This window comes from Polypterus senegalus, chromosome 15 (assembly GCF_016835505.1).
Source record: "Polypterus senegalus isolate Bchr_013 chromosome 15, ASM1683550v1, whole genome shotgun sequence".
Classification (NCBI taxonomy): Eukaryota; Metazoa; Chordata; class Cladistia; order Polypteriformes; family Polypteridae; genus Polypterus; species Polypterus senegalus.
In genome coordinates this window covers 79,210,259-79,230,544 of record NC_053168.1, presented here as the reverse complement: position 1 = coordinate 79,230,544, position 20,286 = coordinate 79,210,259, and the positions used below count along the sequence as shown (strand labels likewise).

At 36.2% G+C, this 20,286-nt stretch overlaps 1 protein-coding gene across 2 annotated transcripts in view; it reads left to right on the top strand.

The window, feature by feature from the left end:
• LOC120515885 (calcium-binding mitochondrial carrier protein Aralar2) overlaps positions 1-19,046 on the top strand; it is a 234,224-nt gene extending 215,178 nt beyond the window's left edge. For both annotated transcript variants that reach the window (XM_039737241.1, XM_039737240.1), the window contains exons 15-18: positions 5,438-5,576; positions 6,606-6,764; positions 6,986-7,076; positions 17,970-19,046. In XM_039737241.1, the coding sequence (XP_039593175.1) occupies positions 5,438-5,576; positions 6,606-6,764; positions 6,986-7,076; positions 17,970-18,135 (555 nt within the window). In that variant the 3' untranslated portion in view covers positions 18,136-19,046. The remainder of the gene's footprint in view (positions 1-5,437; positions 5,577-6,605; positions 6,765-6,985; positions 7,077-17,969) is intronic.
• The last annotated feature ends 1,240 nt before the right edge of the window (positions 19,047-20,286 follow it).

Here is a 20,286-nt window from a genome sequence, read left to right as displayed (position 1 = left end):
CATTTATTTCCATTAAAAGACTTGGCATCCTTTTGTTCCTAAGACATTGCCCTGTCGTTATTTGTATAGATATCCAACTTCATATTGAGATCTGATGTATCTAATGTGTTTCTTTAAAGTGTTCCTTTAATTTTTGTGAGCAGTGTGTGTGTGTATATATATATATATATATATATATATATATATATATATATATATATATATATATATATACACATATACACTATGAAACAATAAGTCTAGAGTTGAGACATGACTAAAGGAGACATTTTATTAGCAGGAAGAAGATTGTAAACGTTACACTATAAGAAGTTGTGAAACAACAATGACTGAAATCCCCATGATATTGTAAAGATTTTATAAAAATGCAGGAAATCCTTGTGTGGTAGCTTAGTTTTGCTCTTGACTTTGCATTATTTAAATGTTAATTTAGATGTACAATACTGAAACAAAAAAATGAACAATTTTACTTCACTTATTTCATCATTTACAGTATATTCTCATTAAACCTCTGAGCTGCTTTTTGCAAGTGTGTGTTTGTTTTACACTGGATATATTCCAGTAATCAATTACATACTAATTAGAAACACTTCTTTTCATAGCCATGAACAAACAATTGATAGAAGTGTTCATTTTGTTTATATACTTGGACAAAAATGTTAAGTTTAGTTTCACCTCTATCTTTGATGTCTTATTTGATTAATTAAACTAATTATATACCAATGGAATTGAACCCTGCTTACATCCAGGCAAGTGAAAAGGCTTACAGTAGTTCATCTTGCTATTGTACATACATGCATTATCAATTAAAATTTTCCCACTTTCAAAGAAATGGTTTTCAAATTATCATGCAAGTTTGCTCATTGAAAAAACCTTAACTGAAGATTGTGCCAAAGATATGTCTCTCTTTATCGCTTCCTTAGAACAGAATCCTCATCACACAAACATGTTCTCATGCTGTTTTTTTTTAAACACAAAATATCACTCTTGACACGTCCTAGCAGATATTTTCCATTTTTTACTGCATTTCATCGCGGGCATTTAGGACAGGCAAAATAGTACTTGATAAAACAAGTTTTTTTTTTTTTTCAACAAACCTTTGGAAAAGACGATTATTAAAATAAACATAATATTGGCATTTTCTTACTTTACAATTTATGTCATAATTTACTACAGTATGTACTGAATTACTATTTATTTAGCATGTTTTGCTAAAAGCAAAGTATTTAGTAATCCAAGGTGTGTTCATGTATAGAGTTGGCTGCCTGATATAATGATTATATTTCAGTGAATGAAAATCCCATGGACTGTACTCAGACTGAGGTTTATCATGCTGTGGGAGAGTTGTTTTGCCTCATTCCCTGGAACCAAGGTCTATATAATTAAGTTACATTGATTGAGTTTTGGTTACTCTAATAAAGGTTGCATTGTGTCAAGTTGTTTTTGTTTGTTTCATGGGTTTGCTATTGTCAAAACAAAGAACTGCTTGGTAATTTAAATGCTGAATTTGCACAGCGCATGTCTTTATCATAACCACTTAAACAATCATCATGCAATATGTTACACCTTAAAAGTTATTTTTCTCCAGAACTGCTTGTAATTAATAAATATGCTTGTACCCAAGCTTTTAAAGCTTAATTGTAAAGTCATTCCATTTCTAGGAATGCTGCTGCTTGATATAATATTACATGGATAGAATGTAAGTGCACAGTGGCAGCATGTTTCAATTACTTCTATCTTTTTAACTAATAATGTGTATTTGCATGCTTCATGTATATACAGTACTGTACATCTATATTTTCATTGGATTGGCCTTTATTCCACGTCTTAAATTCCACATTGACTTCTAACATAGAGTTGTTTTAATAGTGACATTTATTCTTTTTAACTATAGTAATAGTAGAGTGAACACAAAGCACAAAATCAAAAAATAATGTAAGTACCTGTCCCTTCTGTATATGCCACATCAACGTGACAGTTCCTGGTAAACCACATTTTTAGTTATGATTGAACACAAATAAACAGTTTATTGCTCCTGTTTCCCTACAGCCTGTCATATAATGTTGGCCATGAAAAAAGCTATTTAGTCATAAGTCAACACCCCTGCAAATTGTTAATAGCAGATGCAGAAGACATTTGTAAGGAACTGATGGTGTTTTAACTGGAACAGGAAATTTGATAGTATTATCAGTTTTAACTGTTAAAACAAATGCCAGTATATAGTTTCGAAGGATTAAAATTGTAGAATATAGTGTATGGTATAACTATAAAATAGACTGGCACCCCATCAAGCAATGAGTCCTACCTTGTGCTTGGTGCTGCTGGGATGGTCTTCAGTCCCAGACAACTAAACTAGAGAAAGTGGCTAAAACAAATGGATATCCAAGTGCTTATCAGTTTGTTTCTTGTATTGTAGATCATTGTGAATTCATAGCCATAGTTAGGTTTCAAAATACTGGGCCAAAAATGACTATATAATTGTCTCTGTTTGAAGTTGTGTTAGCCCACAGATGGCCTCCAAATTCCACAAAAAAAATCCATTGCAATTGTTTTTATGTAACAATAAATACAGTAAACACAAGCTCACAGGTTCAATGTTTATTTACTTACAGCAATTCACACTGTTCAGTGGGGTGCTGAGGTGTCACCCGCTGCGCTCGGATCTCAATCCGGATGGTTTGCCGTGACGTAGGTGTGGCTGGCAATGTGCTGTAATCAGCGCATGCTCCCAACCAACAACAACATGGGATGGCTAGAGCAAGAAAACAAATTTAAGTGCAGAGATCAGGCTGGACATGAGCTGAATAAGTAACAACCTAGACCTTGCTGAATCAAATGGTAAGTGTAAGGGAAAACTCAAGGTCCAAAAATGAAGAAAATACAAAAAAGACCTATAAACTAAAGTTTGACTCTAAGACTAAGTGTGGAAAAAATTTAAGGAACATGCTTATATACTGAAGCACTTATGCTAAAGTACATCTGTCACCAAGATTAAATGAAGTGTCAGGCACTGAATATATTTAGTGTAGCTAGCGCACTTTCTTATGACAATCCTTTTACTTACCTCACTTTCTGATGAGAACTCGGGTGTATTTTTATTACTACAAAAGTATGTAAAATAGCAGATCCATTTTTTGTGCATAACATTCTTCACACCAAATGCAGTATGCTTTCTTTGTTACACTGATTTCTTGAGATTTTTTTGTATGTCCATGAAGCATGATGGTAATTTTGTGATATTCTGTTTTCTAAAAATGTAATACCAGGTATACATCATGTTTTACTAAAGAGTACAATGCCAACATTTTAGAATCAATTGTAGTAGAAGTTGTATGTTTCCACAATAGTTCAGAGCTCCTTTAATTGAATTGAGTCTTAAAAGAAAAACAACCCTTCAACACTTTAGAAATAACTAGTTGTGTGTCCGTACTGTTTTTATGTTTTATAATCAGGTTTGCCTATGCAATGACACAAATTAAAATTTCAGCTTTATTGGCATCTGAATTTGATCCTTTTGTGAAATTGTTCAAATCAGTTAAAATGGGCTAATTAATTTATCATTTATATTTTGCTTCTTTTATTTGAAATGAATATAAGATTTGATTATTGATTTAACTGTAGTGTTGTTAAATATTGTGATGATCACAGAATGTACACAATAAAAGACTATACAATGACCAAGCACTTCCCATATTTTTATTTTCTACTTTGATTTTGGTGTGAAGGTACATACAGGAACTTATTTCCAATGTACCATTTTCATTTGCTAAGAATCCACCGTTAAGTCCAAAATGAAGAAAAAAAGCATAAACAAATTACAATTGGCATAAAAGAAATCAGAACAGGCTTGATCTCACTTTGTTTTTCTTTTCTTTTTTTTCTTCTTCTCATCCAGATTTTTAAGACAAAAAATTCAGACTGTGTAAAATGACAATAACACTTTATATTTCCTCTTATTTCTCACTGTTAGTCTCTAGAAACTTTTTTACCCTCACAATTTTTTTTGTCTAAATCCTGCAAACACAGCAAAAAGGGGTAGCTATATAAACATTGTGTGGGATTCACATTTGTTTATCCTTTGGAGATCCAGGATCCTGAAGCAGCTCAGTAAAGCATGGACATCACCAAGTCTAAGTGTCTGATACCCCACCAGGCCGAAGCCCTGATATTAATTTAAAGGCCTAGGTACACAATAGGCTTACTGGGTTTCTAATTATTACCACTAAAATGATTATGATTTGGTTGGCCTGAGGCAGCGGTACACCAGGCACAACAATTCTTTCATTGCTGAGTGACAATTTCCGCCATAGACACACTCATTAACATATAGTACCTATACTCACAAATATTCTGCCATTTTACTTTCACTGATTAACCTGTCATTCAAGTGTTCATACTGTGGGATATCTGCTTATTCCTTTGTTTGCATGCATATTTGATTTTATGCTATTGTATTATGCGTGCAAATTGTATGAAATAATGTAATCATTTTCATATACTATAGATCTGTAAAACATTAAAGTATGTTATTGATGGTATTTTGTTGCTTAACCAGTGCATAAACAGAGTTTTGAGTTTGCTGCTTGATTGGATTACTTGTATATAAATAAACATGACAACCTCGCAGTAAGGAGACCTGGGTTCGCTTCCCAGGTCCTCCCTTTGTGGAGTTTGCATGTTCTCCCCATGTCTGAGTGGGTTTTCTCCGGGTGCTCTGGTTTCCTCCCACTGTCCAAAGACATGCAGGTTAGGTGCATTTGGCGATCCTAAATTGCCCCTAGTGTGTGCTTGGTGTGTGGGTGTGTGTGTGCCCTGCGGTGGGCTGGCGCCCTGTCTGGGTTTGTTCCTGCCTTGCACCCTGGGTTAGCTGGGTTTGGCTCCAGCAGATCCCCGTGACTGTGTGTTAAGATATAGCGGGTTGGAAAATGACTGACTGACTAAACATGACAAACAAAAAATGATGTTACTTTAAGTTGTAACATACATATAGGGTCTCATTTCAAACACCCTTTTCTATTGTTTATGCTGTGAAGTCATTGCAGTGATTTTCAAATAATGTGCATTAATGACTAATGTTCAAATACACCAATATCAGATGTAAAATTCTTTGAAAAGTCAATAATTTCATGCAGTTTTAATTGTAAAGTCCTTGGCATTGAAACTACTTTACTGAATGCCCTTTTATTTTATAAAACCTGTTTCAAAGATCATTTATTTTTCTTCAGAAAAAGAAATAATATAGTATTATAAATATCACTTTTCCTGTAACAATATATTAATGTGTTCACATCTATTTTTCTCCTGGTATTTAAAAAAATACATTTAAATTTTGTTCCATTTCTTAAGTATTGTATTCTTCACAGTTGTGTTCCAGGCTTATTTTCAGTAAGTTTTTCTAACATATGTTGAGCATTACTCTGTGGCTTATTTCTACCAGGGTGCAAAAGCTTGCTTCCTCCGTGACATCCCGTTCTCTGCCATTTACTTCCCCTGTTACGCTCACACTAAAGCCGCCCTTGCTGATGAGAATGGACATATAGGGCCTGGAAGTCTTCTGCTAGCCGGAGCCTTAGCTGGTAAGCACACACGAAGTCTGTGGTCTGCCTGTGACCACTGTCTCCATTGTGGTAGCCTAATTAAAATGTTAGGCAATTTAGCCTTGATATATTTTGCTTTTTTTCTTCTTTGCCAGGGATAGGGAGTTTTTCCACTTTATAATATATATCCTGGCAGATTATTCGAAATATAAGAAACTCTATGTGAAAACCAGCAAAGAATGCTTAAATAAACATAATGGAACTACAATAATAGTCAAAAGCATAAAGGGATTTATATTTAGTTATATATAATCTAGGTGATCATTTCAGAAATCCAATATAAAATAAAACTCTTTTTCTAGAAATAATCCATTTAAGTGACAAACACATACATTAGAAATTACTGTTTGAAAAGTCACTGTTGTTTGTCGCCAAACCATAGTGGTCTGGAAGGAGTATTGTACAAAATTAATAAGTTTTTAAAGAGCTGCCAGTTTCAAGGAGATTCTTGAATCTTTCATCCTTGCCATCTTGGTTTGGACCAAACTCAAGATGGAAAAATAATAAATGTTGCTTGAGGCATTCTTTTAACATTTTTTTCTTTACTGAAGTTTGAATACAGGCCTCCATGGTTTGGAAGAAAAGTAAAGTGGAAATTATTGCATTATTGAAAATCTGCTCCATTTATTAAGTGCCAAAATAAACTGAAGGTATTGTTAAATTATTTTCTGTGCACACTATCTGTTATCGAGCAGTAATAGAATGTATGGTTTGTTTAGGGACAGTTTTCAAATATTTGCACTATTCAAACTACAGTAAGTCATCCCTACAACCAAACAGTCAATCGGGCTATAAATACAATTTATTATTTTAATATGGCCCTATTATGGGTAAAACTGCCACTTTTCAGAAATTGTAAATTAGAATATGTAAAACAAAACAGCAATCACAGACATTGGAATATCCATGTTCTGCCTTTCATTGTAATTTATAGCTTGACACACCTTCTGTCAGAATTCTTCCACTGTGGTGGATAAAAAGCAAAATTAACCCTGTTTTTCTTTTTAGGTATGCCTGCTGCCTCCTTAGTGACCCCTGCAGATGTTATCAAGACCAGGTTGCAAGTGGCAGCTCGTGCAGGACAGACAACTTACAGTGGGGTTATTGACTGCTTTAGAAAAATTTTAAGAGAAGAAGGCCCAAGGGCTTTGTGGAAGGGTGCTACAGGTATGAAGGCAAAACATTCATTAAACAAATTAACAGTGTCCAGTATAAAACAATTAATAATTATATTTGTAGTCTATGATATGGAATTGGCCTCTTTTACTTGAGTAGTAACATTTCCACAGTCCTAGAATTTCTGTGTTTTTTTTTATTTGTTCGTAGGTGTGTTGTGTTCTTGTTTATTGATCTGTTTATTAAATTTATTGTATTTGTTTTATCTGAAGCTCGAGTGTTTAGATCATCTCCACAGTTTGGTGTAACTCTTTTAACATATGAGCTGCTACAAAAATGGTTCTATGTCGACTTTGGAGGAAGGTATGTGATTCTTATTTCTCCATTGCTGTTGGTACCCTGCAGTTATAAAGATATTTCAAAACATTTTACATGAATTTTATTTCAACAAAATACAATGATTAATATTCTTTACTTTTACATTTCAACATCATAATTTACATTGCATTTTTAAGTTCACAAAAGTGATTATCAAGCACTAATTGGTTAACAGCCATTGATTTCCTGAAAATATCAGTTAATTACATATTTATTGCTGCTTTTTAAAGAAAGTTTAAAGAGGAGGAGGACAGCTTTCTTTCTGTCAGGCAAAGCTCATTTTAGTCAGTCATGCTCAGTTATTTAAAGCAAGGTGGGACACTCTGCCTCTCTCTCTCTCTCTCTCTCTCTCTTTTGTTTTTTTTTTCAAAACACCAGGACTTGCCTTCAGTTCCTCTGCTTGTCTCACCAAAAGATCTGAACAGTGGTGTCTTTTTTCAGGGATTTCCCAATCTAACTTTCTTGTTTTGTCTGCTGCAGTGTCTTCCACTTCACCCCCTGTATATTGGCCTTACAGAAATGTCTGCTTCCTGGTAACTCATTAATACTCTGTGCTTGATTTCCACACCACTTTCTCTATTATGTTTATATTTGCTATATTATACATGTCAACTGAATGTCTTCTCACAGTGGAATTTCTGCTTTGTATGTTGTATTTTCTGGTTTGATGTTGATTGGCCACTATCCTCAATTTACCATTTTTTTCTTCCTTTCTTTGCTTCCTATACATACTCAGAAATGGCTTGTCACTGCCTGTCCATGCAGCTATGTTTATTTAAGTGGCAGCTGAGCTGTCATCTTGGTCATTATTTGGACTTTTCTCTTCTGGGTTGGTCCATTACCATCTTCACTGCAGTCATCTTCTTTTGAGTAGCAGTTAATTTAACGAATCCTACAAATTCCTTCTATCCTGCAAATAGTTATTGTCCTCATGAAGGTTGCACCATCTTCTCGAGTCTAAATCGTTTTTACTCCAGGTACTTCAATTTTCCTCTCACATTACTAAAGATGTGTGGGTTAAGTTAACTCATGTGGTGTTTGAGTGAGTGTGCAAATAGGCCCTGCCATGGACTGGGTTCCTGTCAAGGGGACAGGGGAGTTTCCTGCCTGCACTTGAAAATGTTATGTTATCGTTCAGCATCCTTCTGGTGTCTAACCTCAAAACATCTTGGGGGCCCAGGAGCCCACATAATTTCACCCTTGCTTCCCTTCTTTTTTACCATAATTACATGACAAAATTTCCCCTTCTACTTTGTTGCCCCTGTCTATGTTCCTAATTTTTGGAACATATCAGATAATCTAGCAGCCTTCTCCTTCTGCTTGCTTGCTTACATCATGATTTGTCCCAAAACAAAATTCTCCTCACAACCTTGCCCTGCCACTAACCTCCTAAGCTGTGCTGCTGCCTTCCATCTAGCTCTCACTGTCTGATGCTCGCCCTGCTATATCTTCTTCCTTTTTCTTTTTAACCAGTCTTTGATTTTCTGATCCTTCTGTAATGGACCATATTTTGACAAACCTTAACCACATCATTCTTCCTTACTTTTTACTTATTCAGTAGTGACTCTTTCCATCCCTTTATCCATCCACTTTTTCTTGTTCTAACTTACTGGGAAGCCAAAACATACCCTGTTGGGTTAAAAGCAGCAGGCAATCCTTGGTTGGTCACCAATATATTGCAGTTTAAATGTGTTCACATCCTACATTCACTCATTGAGTTTCATTTGAGAGTCCCATCCTCTACCTCAAATGTTTGGTTCTGTCTCTCACTTCGTAAACATCGAAAGTGATTATTACTGTCCTTTCTTTCATGGCCTTCTTGATATTAAATTGTTTCATGAAATTCATTCGCAGTTTATTTTAATAAAATGTTAAAGAAACAGGTTTATACCAAACAGCATTTCATATTATTTGATAATCCATCTATAATAGGGATGGATAATATATTTATTTTTAAGAGAAGGTTCAAGAGAAGGTGAGCCCTTCTTTACCTTCATTCAGTCCTTAAGTTCAGTTTAATGAGTTAAGTTTATATAATTTTAGTTTATATAATTTAAATAACCCATCCACCATCCCCATTACTGTAGCAAAACACTTTTGATATGGGGCTTTATGAAAACATAACATCCAGGCTGTAAAACTTTGTACAGATATTTTCATATATAACTTTGAAGGTACTACATTTATATGTACAGTATGTGTGTATGTTTGCATGCATATATATATATATATATATATATATATATATATATATATATATATATATATATATATATATATATATATATATATATATATATACTCCTGGGGCCTCATGCATAATGGCATAGAATTCACACTAAAACATGGCGTACGGACAAAATCGGAAATGTGCGTACGTGCAAAAAAAAATCCAGATGCATAAATCTGTGTGTATGCCAACTTCTATGTTCTTCTGCTCCATAAATCCCGGTCAGCGTGAAAAGTAACACACATGAACACACCTGCCATCCCACCCAGTCTCTTCCCAGAATTACGCCTCTTTGAATATGCAAATCCTTATAAATAGCCCTTAAGTTAAGCATTCTGTTAAATGACAATGGCAAAAGCACAGGGGAAAATAGAAGAATTTCAGTGAATACCAAGTGGAGGCAAGGAAAAATGTACTATTTCTTGGTTTGAACCGTGGTGTAAAAAGCAAAAGGAAGTTGATCGAGTGACATAGAGTGTCAGAGAAACTCGAAAGCTCAAGTTCACAAAGTCACACAGTGCCCAAAATAAAAAAGAAGTTGTCAGATATCAAAGTCGCCATTAAAAGGTGAGTCGTAGCCCATTGTCTGAGTGTCACATGGAAGCTTATTAGTGTATAGAGAAAAAAAAAATAGGGACAAAGTGGGAAAAAAATTTTGAAATGTCAACTTTAATCTCGAAATTTCCACTCAAATCACGTAGTAGAAGTAGAACGTCGTAAACTTCATCTTAAAATTGTTCAGTTTACTAGTTTCTCAAATCCTATAGTAACTAAAGTAGCATGTTAAATGCTTTGTTTTGTATGTGTTCTTCTATATGCTTTATGTGTGCGAATCACTAAGTGCTTCTTAAACGGGCTTTCTGTTCCTCCAACAGGATACAGAATACTTTACATCTATACTAATAAAAGGCAAAGCCCTCACTGACTGACTCACTGACTAACTCACTCATCACTAACTCTCCAACTTCCCGTGTAAGTAGAAGGCTGAAATTTGGCAGGCTCATTCCTTTCAGCTTATTTACAAAAGTTGGGTAGGTTTCATTTAGAAATTCTACACGTAATGGTCATAACTGGAACATATTTTCGTCCATATACTGTAATAGAATGCAGCTCGATAGCCGTGGGAGGCGGAGTTTCATATTAAAATATTTAACCAATCTCATTTCAGCCGTCAGTTGTTGCCAGGCAGGAATACAAGAAAAATTTCACGCATGCAGTCTTCTCCTGTTTAACACAAGAGCCACCGAACGCTTTTTGATCTGTCTCGGCTAAAAACAACTGACTGTAATGTATGCCATGGATGATTTTGCAGGAGAATCTCCCACTGATCTCCTTGACTTCCTTCATCAGAAAAATCTGAATGAGAGCATGGGGCAGCTGTTCACATTGGTATATTTGACGGTGAACATTCCCGTGTACACTGCTTCTGTCGAGCGGACATTTTCAGCCCTAAAGCAAATTCAAACTTATGCCAGAAATACCATAGGGCGGGTTCGCCTTTCAGCATTAGCTTCGATGGCGATAGAAAGTGAGGCTTTGATGGAACTGAAGCTCACAGATAATCCGTACGACAGAGTAATTGAACTGTATTTGAGGAAAGAGAGGAGGATGGATTTTGTTTACAAATAATCCAAATTTTTGGTGAGTAAAATGTTGCAATTTTCCTAAATAATATTGCAAGTTTATGAGTTATTATTGATGTTTTTTATGTGTGTCGCGGCTGTACCTGCAATAGAAAGGAACTTGTTCATCCCTGGTTTGTCTATTCAATAAAGACATTTATTGTGGCTACAGGAGTTATCTATCTGCGATGCAACGGCTCTTTATACTGTATTTCTGCATATTAAGATGATTTTTATAACCATAAATTAGTTTTTGAGGGGCGGGTTGATTCAGACGGAGCACTACTGAAGGCCTAGGTGTGAAATGCATGGTCTGCCACTGAGTTACGTTATTTTTAAAATGTTTCCTTTTCTTTTTCATAACTTCTTTAACACACTACTTCTCCACTGTGAAGCGTGGGTATTTTGCTAGTTTAAGAATTTGGGGGATGTGCAAGACTGCAGTAACTACAGGGGAATAAAACTGATGAGCCACAGCATGAAGTTATAGGAAAGAGTAGCGAAGGCTAGGTTAAGAAGTGAGGTGATGATTAGTTAGCAGCAGTATGGTTTTATGCCAAGAAAGAACACCACAGATGCAATGTTTGCTCTGAGGATGTTGATGGAGAAGTTTAGAGAAGGCCAGAAGGAGTTGCATTGCGTCTTTGTGGATCTGGAGAAAGCATATGACAGGGTGCCTCAAGAGGAGCTGTGGTATTGTATGTGGAAGTCGGGAGTCGCGGAGAAGTACGTAACAGCTGTACAGGATATGTACGAGGGAAGTGTGACAGTGGTGAGGTCTGCTGTAGGAGTGTCGGATGCATTCAAGTTGGAGGTGGGATTACATCAGGGATCGGCTCTGAGCCCTTTCTTATTTGCAATGGTGATGGACAGGTTGACAGATGAGATTAGACAGGAGTCTCCGTGGACTATTATATTTGCTGATGACATTGTGATCTGTAGCGATAGTACGGAGCAGGTTGAGAAGACCCTGGAGAGGTGGAGATATGCTCTAGAGGGGAGAGGAATGAAGGTCAGTAGGAACAAGACAGAATACATGTGTGTAAATGAGAGGGCGGTCAGTGCAATGGTGTGGATGCAGGGAGTAGAACTGGCGAAGGTGGATGAGTTTAAATACTTGGGATCAACAGTACAGAGTAACGGGGATTGTGGAAGAGAGGTGAAAAAGAAGGTGGAATGGGTGGAGAAGAGTGTCAGGAGTAATTTTTGACAGACGGGTATCTGCAAGAGTGAAAGGGAAGGTCTACCGGACGGTAGTGAGACCAGCTATATTACTGTATATGGGTTGGAGATGGTGGCACTGACCAGAAAACAGGAGACAGCTTGAGGTGGCAGAGTTAAAGATGCTAACATTTGCATTGGGCATGACAATGATGAACAGGATTAGAAATGAATACATTAGAGGGTCAGCTCAAGTTGGACGGTTGGGAGACAAAGTCAGAGAGGCGAGATTGCATTGGTTTGGACATGTGCAGAGGAGAGATGCTGGGTACAGTGGTGTGAAAAACTATTGCCCCCTTCCTGATTTCTTATTCTTTTGCATGTTTGTCACACAAAATGTTTCTGATCATCAAACACATTTAACCATTAGTCAAATATAACACAAGTAAACACAACATGCAGTTTTTAAATGATGGTTTTATTATTTAGGGAGAAAAAAATCCAAACCTACATGGCCCTGTGTGAAAAAGTAATTGCCCCCTTGTTAAAAAATAACCTAACTGTGGTGTATCACACCTGAGTTCAATTTCCATAGCCACCCCAAGGCCTGATTACTGCCACACCTTTTTCAATCAAGAAATCACTTAAATAGGAGCTGCCTGACACAGAGAAGTAGACCAAAAGCACCTCAAAAGCTAGACATCATGCCAAGATCCAAAGAAATTCAGGAACAAATGAGAACAGAAGTAATTGAGATCTATCAGTCTGGTAAAGGTTATAAAGCCATTTCTAAAGCTTTGGGACTCCAGCGAACCACAGTTAGAGCCATTATCCACAAATGGCAAAAACATGGAACAGTGGTGAACCTTCCCAGGAGTGGCCAGCCGACCAAAATTACCCCAAGAGCACAGAGACGACTCATCCGAGAGGTCACAAAAGACCCCAGGACAACGTCTAAAGAACTGCAGGCCTCACTTGCCTCAATTAAGGTCAGTGTTCACGACTCCACCATAAGAAAGAGACTGGGCAAAAACGGCATGGCACATGGCAAAACATGGCAGATTTCCAAGACGCAAACCACTGTTAAGCAAAAAGAGCATTAGGGCTCGTCTCAATTTTGCTAAGAAACATCTCAATGATTGCCAAGACTTTTGGGAAAATACCCTGTGGACTGATGAGACAAAAGTTGAACTTTTTGGAAGGCAAATGTCCCGTTACATCTGGCGTAAAAGGAACACAGCATTTCAGAAAAAGAACATCATACCAACAGTAAAATATGGTGGTGGTAGTGTGATGGTCTGGGGTTGTTTTGCTGCTTCAGGACCTGGAAGGCTTGCTGTGATAGATGGAACCATGAATTCTACTGTCTACCAAAAAATCCTGAAGGAGAATGTCTGGCCATCTGTTTGTCAACTCAAGCTGAAGCGATCTTGGGTGCTGCAACAGGACAATGACCCAAAACACACCAGCAAATCCACCTCTGAATGGCTGAAGAAAAACAAAATGAAGACTTTGGAGTGGCCTAGTCAAAGTCCTGACCTGAATCCAATTGAGATGCTATGGCATGACCTTAAAAAGGCGGTTCATGCTAGAAAACCCTCAAATAAAGCTGAATTACAACAATTCTGCAAAGATGAGTGGGCCAAAATTCCTCCAGAGCGCTGTAAAAGACTCATTGCAAGTTATCGCAAACGCTTGATTGCAGTTATTGCTGCTAAGGGTGGCCCAACCAGTTATTAGGTTCAGGGGGCAATTACTTTTTCACACAGGGCCATGTAGGTTTGGATTTTTTCTCCTAAATAATAAAACCATCATTTAAAAACTGCATTTTGTGTTTACTTGTGTGATATTTGACTAATGGTTAAATGTGTTTGATGATCAGAAACATTTTGTGTGACAAACATGCAAAAGAATAAGAAATCAGGAAGGGGGCAAATAGTTTTTCACACCACTGTATATTGGAAGAAGGATGCTAAGGATAGAGCTGCCAGGGAAGAGGAAAAGAGGAAGGCCTAAGGGAAGGTTTATGGATGTGGTGAGAGAGGACATGCAGGTGATGGGTGTGACAGAACAAGATGTAAAGGACAGAAAGATATGAAAGAAGATGATCTGCTGTGGAGACCCCTAACAGGAGCCGCTGAAAGAAGAAGAAGACAACAAAGCACCAACAAAACACATACAGTAAAGTCCATGAAACATGGCATCTGATGAAATGTAATGACGAAGATAGATAGTCTAGAGATCCGCATGTTGAATGGGAATGTAAGGGTAGTCCTACCAGTAGTACCTGAAATGGTGAAGACGGGTTCAGGAGAGCTCCTTTCTTCACAGGATAGCAATGAATCCACTTACAGTCCTCATGTACACAGGCAGACAATCCAGACCCCAACCACTAAACGATCCAGGACAAAACAAATTTACAGGTAACCCAACAGAAGGCAGGCAGAGAGACAGTAACTTGAAACACAATTTACAAAAACTTTTTTTTTTCTTTTGGTCACCAGCCCCCTTTTTAAAAGTCGCGCTGACATCCTTGGACCCCAACAGCCTCTGCACCCTCAGCAGAAGACCAATCGGAGCCACTGTAGGGACTGCTGGGAGTTACAGTTTCAAGTTCTAGTGTAGTATGCTCTCGGATTATCTACTTTCACCATCCCAAGCCGCGTTTTTCTCTACGGTTGCTTCCTGTTCTCTCTACAATGCAGTATTGGCACGAAAAAAGCCATAAAAAATTGCGGTGGACATTTGCGGTTTCCACTAGCAATTATTAGTTAGGTTCTAAGGAAGAATCCATGAACGACTGAGGCCGTGAACCCTGAACCACATCTTCATAGGGGTCTACTGTATCTATATATATATATATATATATATATTAGACATTAAGCCTATTACAATAACGGGCGCTAGAACAGTAGTGCATAAACATTAGTAGGAACAGTCTATATTAAATGGCAAGGGACCTTGTATGTGGCTGTAATTTGCGTCACTGTATTGTGTGCCTTTAATTTTCTCTCTCAGTAATACTGGTTTGTATTTCCGTAAAATGCCTGTAATTTTATCGGACAGTAATACAGTGGAACCTCGGTGGAACCGAAGTAATTTCCCCCATAGGATTGTATGTAAATACAATTAATCCGCTCCAGACTTTGTATGTAAATATATATTTTTTAAAGTTTTTAAGCACAAATATAGTTAATTATACCATTGAATGCACAGCGTAATAGTAAACCAAATGTAAAAACATTGAATAACACTAAGAAAATCTTGAACAACAGAGAAAACTAACACTGCAAGAGTTTGCGCTATAGCCTTACGTCCCACTCCCAAAAAACACTTTTTTTAATGAGTTTTAAGCACAGGGAAAAAAATGAACATTTGAAAAATCCATAATTTAATAAACAACCAAGAAAAGTAACATTGCAACAATGCACGTGCGCGCCTGTATGCACTTTGAGCTACTTTTTGTATAAAAATGTGCTATATAAATAAATGTTGTTGTTGTGTGTGTGTGTCTGTCGCGGGCCTGCGTGTATGTGCGTCTGTCTCTCGCGCGTGCCTGCGTGTGTGTGTGTGTCTGTCGCGCGTGCCTGCGTGTGTGTGTGTGTCTGTCGCGCGTGCCTGCGTGTGTGTGTCTGTTGCGCGTGCCTGCGTGTGTGTGTCTGTCGCGCGCGCCTGCGTGCCTGTCTTTGTGTGTGTGTCTCTCTCTCTTTGCAAACACAGGGAATGCACAGGAAGAGACTGAACATGTGCCGTGTGGCCCCGCGCATGCGCACTTCACCAGAAGACACACACACACGGACACCTGGATGCACACAGGGGTTTTATTAAAGAGAATGATGATATATATATATATATATATACACACACACATATACAGTATATATATTTAAAGCTACACCTCTTTGTAGAACTGTGGTAACAGAGACAGCGTTCTTTAAACAAATATGAACTTTAAAATACATACATTATTCACTGCACACCACAAATATGATTTATTTATAGATATAGTGTTTAACATCTAATGTGAAGATTCATTGTCTCTCAATAACACTATATATTGCCTTGGAGGACAGTAAGCTTATATGATTAGATAAAGAAAGGCACCATGTCTAGTATACAGTAATGATGGTCCTTGAGTCTCATAAGAATTGAATAAAGATAAAGATGAAAACAGAAAAACAGTGTCAGGATAAGAACATAGTCCAAAGTAAGCCTGTCCTAGCACAATATTGGCAGAATATTTAATATTGAAATGTGTTATTATCATAGAATTTAACTGATTTTCTTCACTTTTCAAATTATCAACTTCTGCCATCTATTCCTCTTTTCATTTCATATTTATTGTTTTTGCACTGTAATAAACACATAGCCTTTTTTTTTAAAAAGTACATTTCTTTAGGAAATCTCATCCCACTACATTTTAAAAATATTGATATAATATGTTAAAATATTTGGAGTATGGCCTGGTTAAGTAGTTTACTTAGGGACACATACAGTGGGTTGAAGACCAAAGCTGTGAGCCCTGTAGTTTATTGCTTCAGCCATTAACTGGTATTTTCATTTAAATTAGAAATGGAGTGATTCAAATTATTAAAAAGTTTTTAGTACCTTCTTATTGACAAGGTGCATATTGTGATCAGAAGTCACAATCAGATGGAAAATTACAGCTACAATAACTTGCTGGTACTTAGGCAGAGAATGGGTTTCAGCTTCTAGAAACTTCCCAGTCAAACTAGCTCCTCTCCCGAAATCATGAACTGTCCAGTATTGCTACTTTGCATTTTCTTAGCTACTGTGCCAGTGTTACATTATGTCTTTGGTCAAGAACTTTCTCTACATACAGTAGTATGCAACATTAATGTTATTCAACTTTCCCAAATTCTCATTTTAAACATATCTTGTGTTTTTTTATCAGAGTTATGATAGATTCCTGGTCAGTCCTATTTGTCTAGTGTCACATTATAAATGTGTTTTTTCCCCTGTTTGTGCAAAGCTTTTCTGCAGACAACAGCTACCTGGTTTCTATTGTATTCTCAGAACAACTTTTCCCAGAGCTGCCATGTAAATGCGGCCAGCCCTTCTCTTTTTATGCTGTGATTAGAGATAGATCTATGTTTGGTTTTACTTTTTGTGCATAAACAGACAAAATATCCCACTTCAGTCTGCCTTTTTTTCAGTATGGTAGACATTTGAACGCTTTTCATTTAAGCTGAAAATGACTGAAAGTTATGGAAATACTTTAATGGGGCAAGCCATTTTCCCATGGAAATCTTTGCATACCAAAGGAGTTTGAAGGGACAGAATTTACATAAAATTCATGATGGAAAGGAATAATGCCACTATCTCTAGTTTCCTGTTTTTAAACCTTTCTGCATAAATACAATCACAACAGATGCGTGTGGCAGCATATTCCATGTTAGTAAGACATGTAAAGTTTCACTGTATTCTGTATATGATATAATAAACTTCCAGTTGTTATTTTGAATGCTTTTTGCCAAAAAATATATTTTTTAAATTAAATATTAATGAATATACGGCACAGAATTAATTTAATTTACAAATACATTATGTCGTGAGTCAGTTATTTTATTTAAATTGTAATGTTAGTTGGAGTCACAGTACATCTGAAAATGGAAAGAGTGGTTAAAATACACTAGCATTTTTTCATCGGTGATAATAACCAGTTTTGGTTGGCCTGTATTATTGTCACAAGAACTATGCTCTTAACTTATGTTAAATTATTAAGAATAATATTAATATACTTGTAAGACTGGCACAGGTAGAACCTGATCATTGTTATAAAATATTTCAAATGTTAAGTAAACTCTGTTTTTTCTTTTTCTTTTCTTTTTTTTTTTTTTGCAGAAAACCAGAAGGTGTTCAACCCTACCCTAAAACTCCTAGTCGCCTATTAACGCCTAATTCAGACCACATTGGAGGCTACAAATTAGCAGTTGCTACATTTACAGGAATTGAACATAAATTTGGACTTCATTTACCTCGATATGAAGCTATGCCAAGTCAATCATAAAGTATGTTATTGCACTGGGCAGTTCATATTATTGAAGCATCTGCGGTATACAGCTATCCATTCAAAACTATTACAACTTCATACACAGTTTCTTATTCAGCATCATCCTACAGTGGTGGTGATACAGAATTTACATGACAGAATAACATGACATCTTATTGGAGGTCTAATTCAATGCTAAGGAATCATTTTACCTGGCTTACTGCTGAAAATCTGAATGGAGACTGTGTTGTCTGACAGTGTCCCAGTATTAGTTTTTAATAATCCTATTCATTTTTATTTCTTTTTTTTAATTTCAGTGTGTTATATGATAAACTGCAACAAAGCAGATTGCACAGAAATATTTAGCAATAAGTAAAACAGTTTAACAATAATTTAAATCTAGTGTGTGTAGATTGGATTTTGTTCATCTATATCCCTTCTTATTGTGGAATCCAGATGAACAACAGTAGCAGTAAACATGAAGAAAAGTAACTCTAAAGGCAAGCATCCATAAAATGTCATTGGGTTGCTCACATAAACCTGAAAGGTTATTGCAATGTTACTGTATGTCTCCTTCGAATACAAATGTATAATTACATGTTGACAGAACAAATTAATCTTTAAAGATTTAATAGCCCAGATTACTAAATTGGTGTTCCCAGTGAAATTAAGTTGAGTTTAACAAGGAAATGTGGTACTACAATGCAAGACAGGTGTCCCAAGATGTGACTGAAATGGCTACAGAATCTTTTTAACTTTGAAACTGATCCTGTGCATCCGTCTGTGCCTGCAATGGATGACTGTCCAGATTTAGATCCAGCATCACCTCTGCTTGTATTGGCTCTGGCATTTTTGACCCTGAACTGGATTCAGCTTGCTCAGTAATGGAGAGATGGTCTCATTTTACTGTTATTATTGTTTTCAGAATTTTGCAGATGCAACATACCTAAGGATAATTACTGAGAGATTTCTACTTTTTCATTAAAATTAAATTTGGCTGTATTGCACATACAACCGTAAATTTTATCACATGCATCTACTACAATATATCTCCTTATATTTAGGTCTCCTTAATTTCTTCTGTAATATTCCAGAAATCATTAGAAACAATCATTTATTGTTTTTGTGTTTGCAAATAAAATTTTATGCAGAGGATTTATTATTACTATGCCAATGGTGACATAGTATTGTTACAGTATGTTTTAGTTTAAATGATCTTCAGAAACATACATGGACTTTCACAGTATTTTAGGTGAATCCCTATGCAAAGTTTTTTTTTTAGGATAGTCAGGGAAGCATAGCATTTTGCTGTACATCAATCTGAATATCAAGTTCAAGCTTATTGTTATCAGTTCTTAGTAACTGTACATGCATTCCTCTGATGAGTGATACTAATACAATAGAAAAACACAGTAAAAAATAAATACAGCAACATGCATAGAATGCTATATTAGTTTTTAAAATATATACATGTAATAACATGGATTTTTCACTATGAGTGGCTGTTGAGTAAGTTTATGTGTTTTAGATAAAAACTGTGCCAGAATGTACCATTACATCTACTAAAGTTTCTAAAGGATGGAAGAAGAAAAGTAACTGTGCATAACGATGTTGTCATTGAGAAATAACCAAGAACCAAATTAGAGGCATCAGGTGACAGGATGAACAAAATGACTGATAAATCATAAGCAAAAAAAGAACGTATAAGAATTTTCAGACATTCTAACAAGAGAGACAAGGTTCTAAATGAAAAGAATTTAAAAGAAAATAAAGTGAAAAATTTGAAAAGCAGATTTACTGGGAGATGTAGAGAAAGTGGATGTTTTAACCAGGCCCTCAAGATGAGCATGGGTGATCATGCTGATGATATTCTTCAGGTTGAGTCCACTTATTTTCATACTATCACTGCTTTGGTATTAAAGTACAGTAAAATTATGCATTTTAAAATTTTTATAGCAGAATTTGGTGTGAAAAACATATTGCTTTACTTTTGCTGAGCTAGAGAGGAAAATAAGCTGTATTCATCTTAGCCATAATATGTAGTATGATTTAAAGGTCATCAGAGTCAATCTGTGAGTGGGCAGTTTTACTAGGAGAGTCTGAAAAATGTAAAGGTTTCAATTCTGTGTGTATTTAAGATTGCTAATTCTTTTACACATTTCTCTGTAT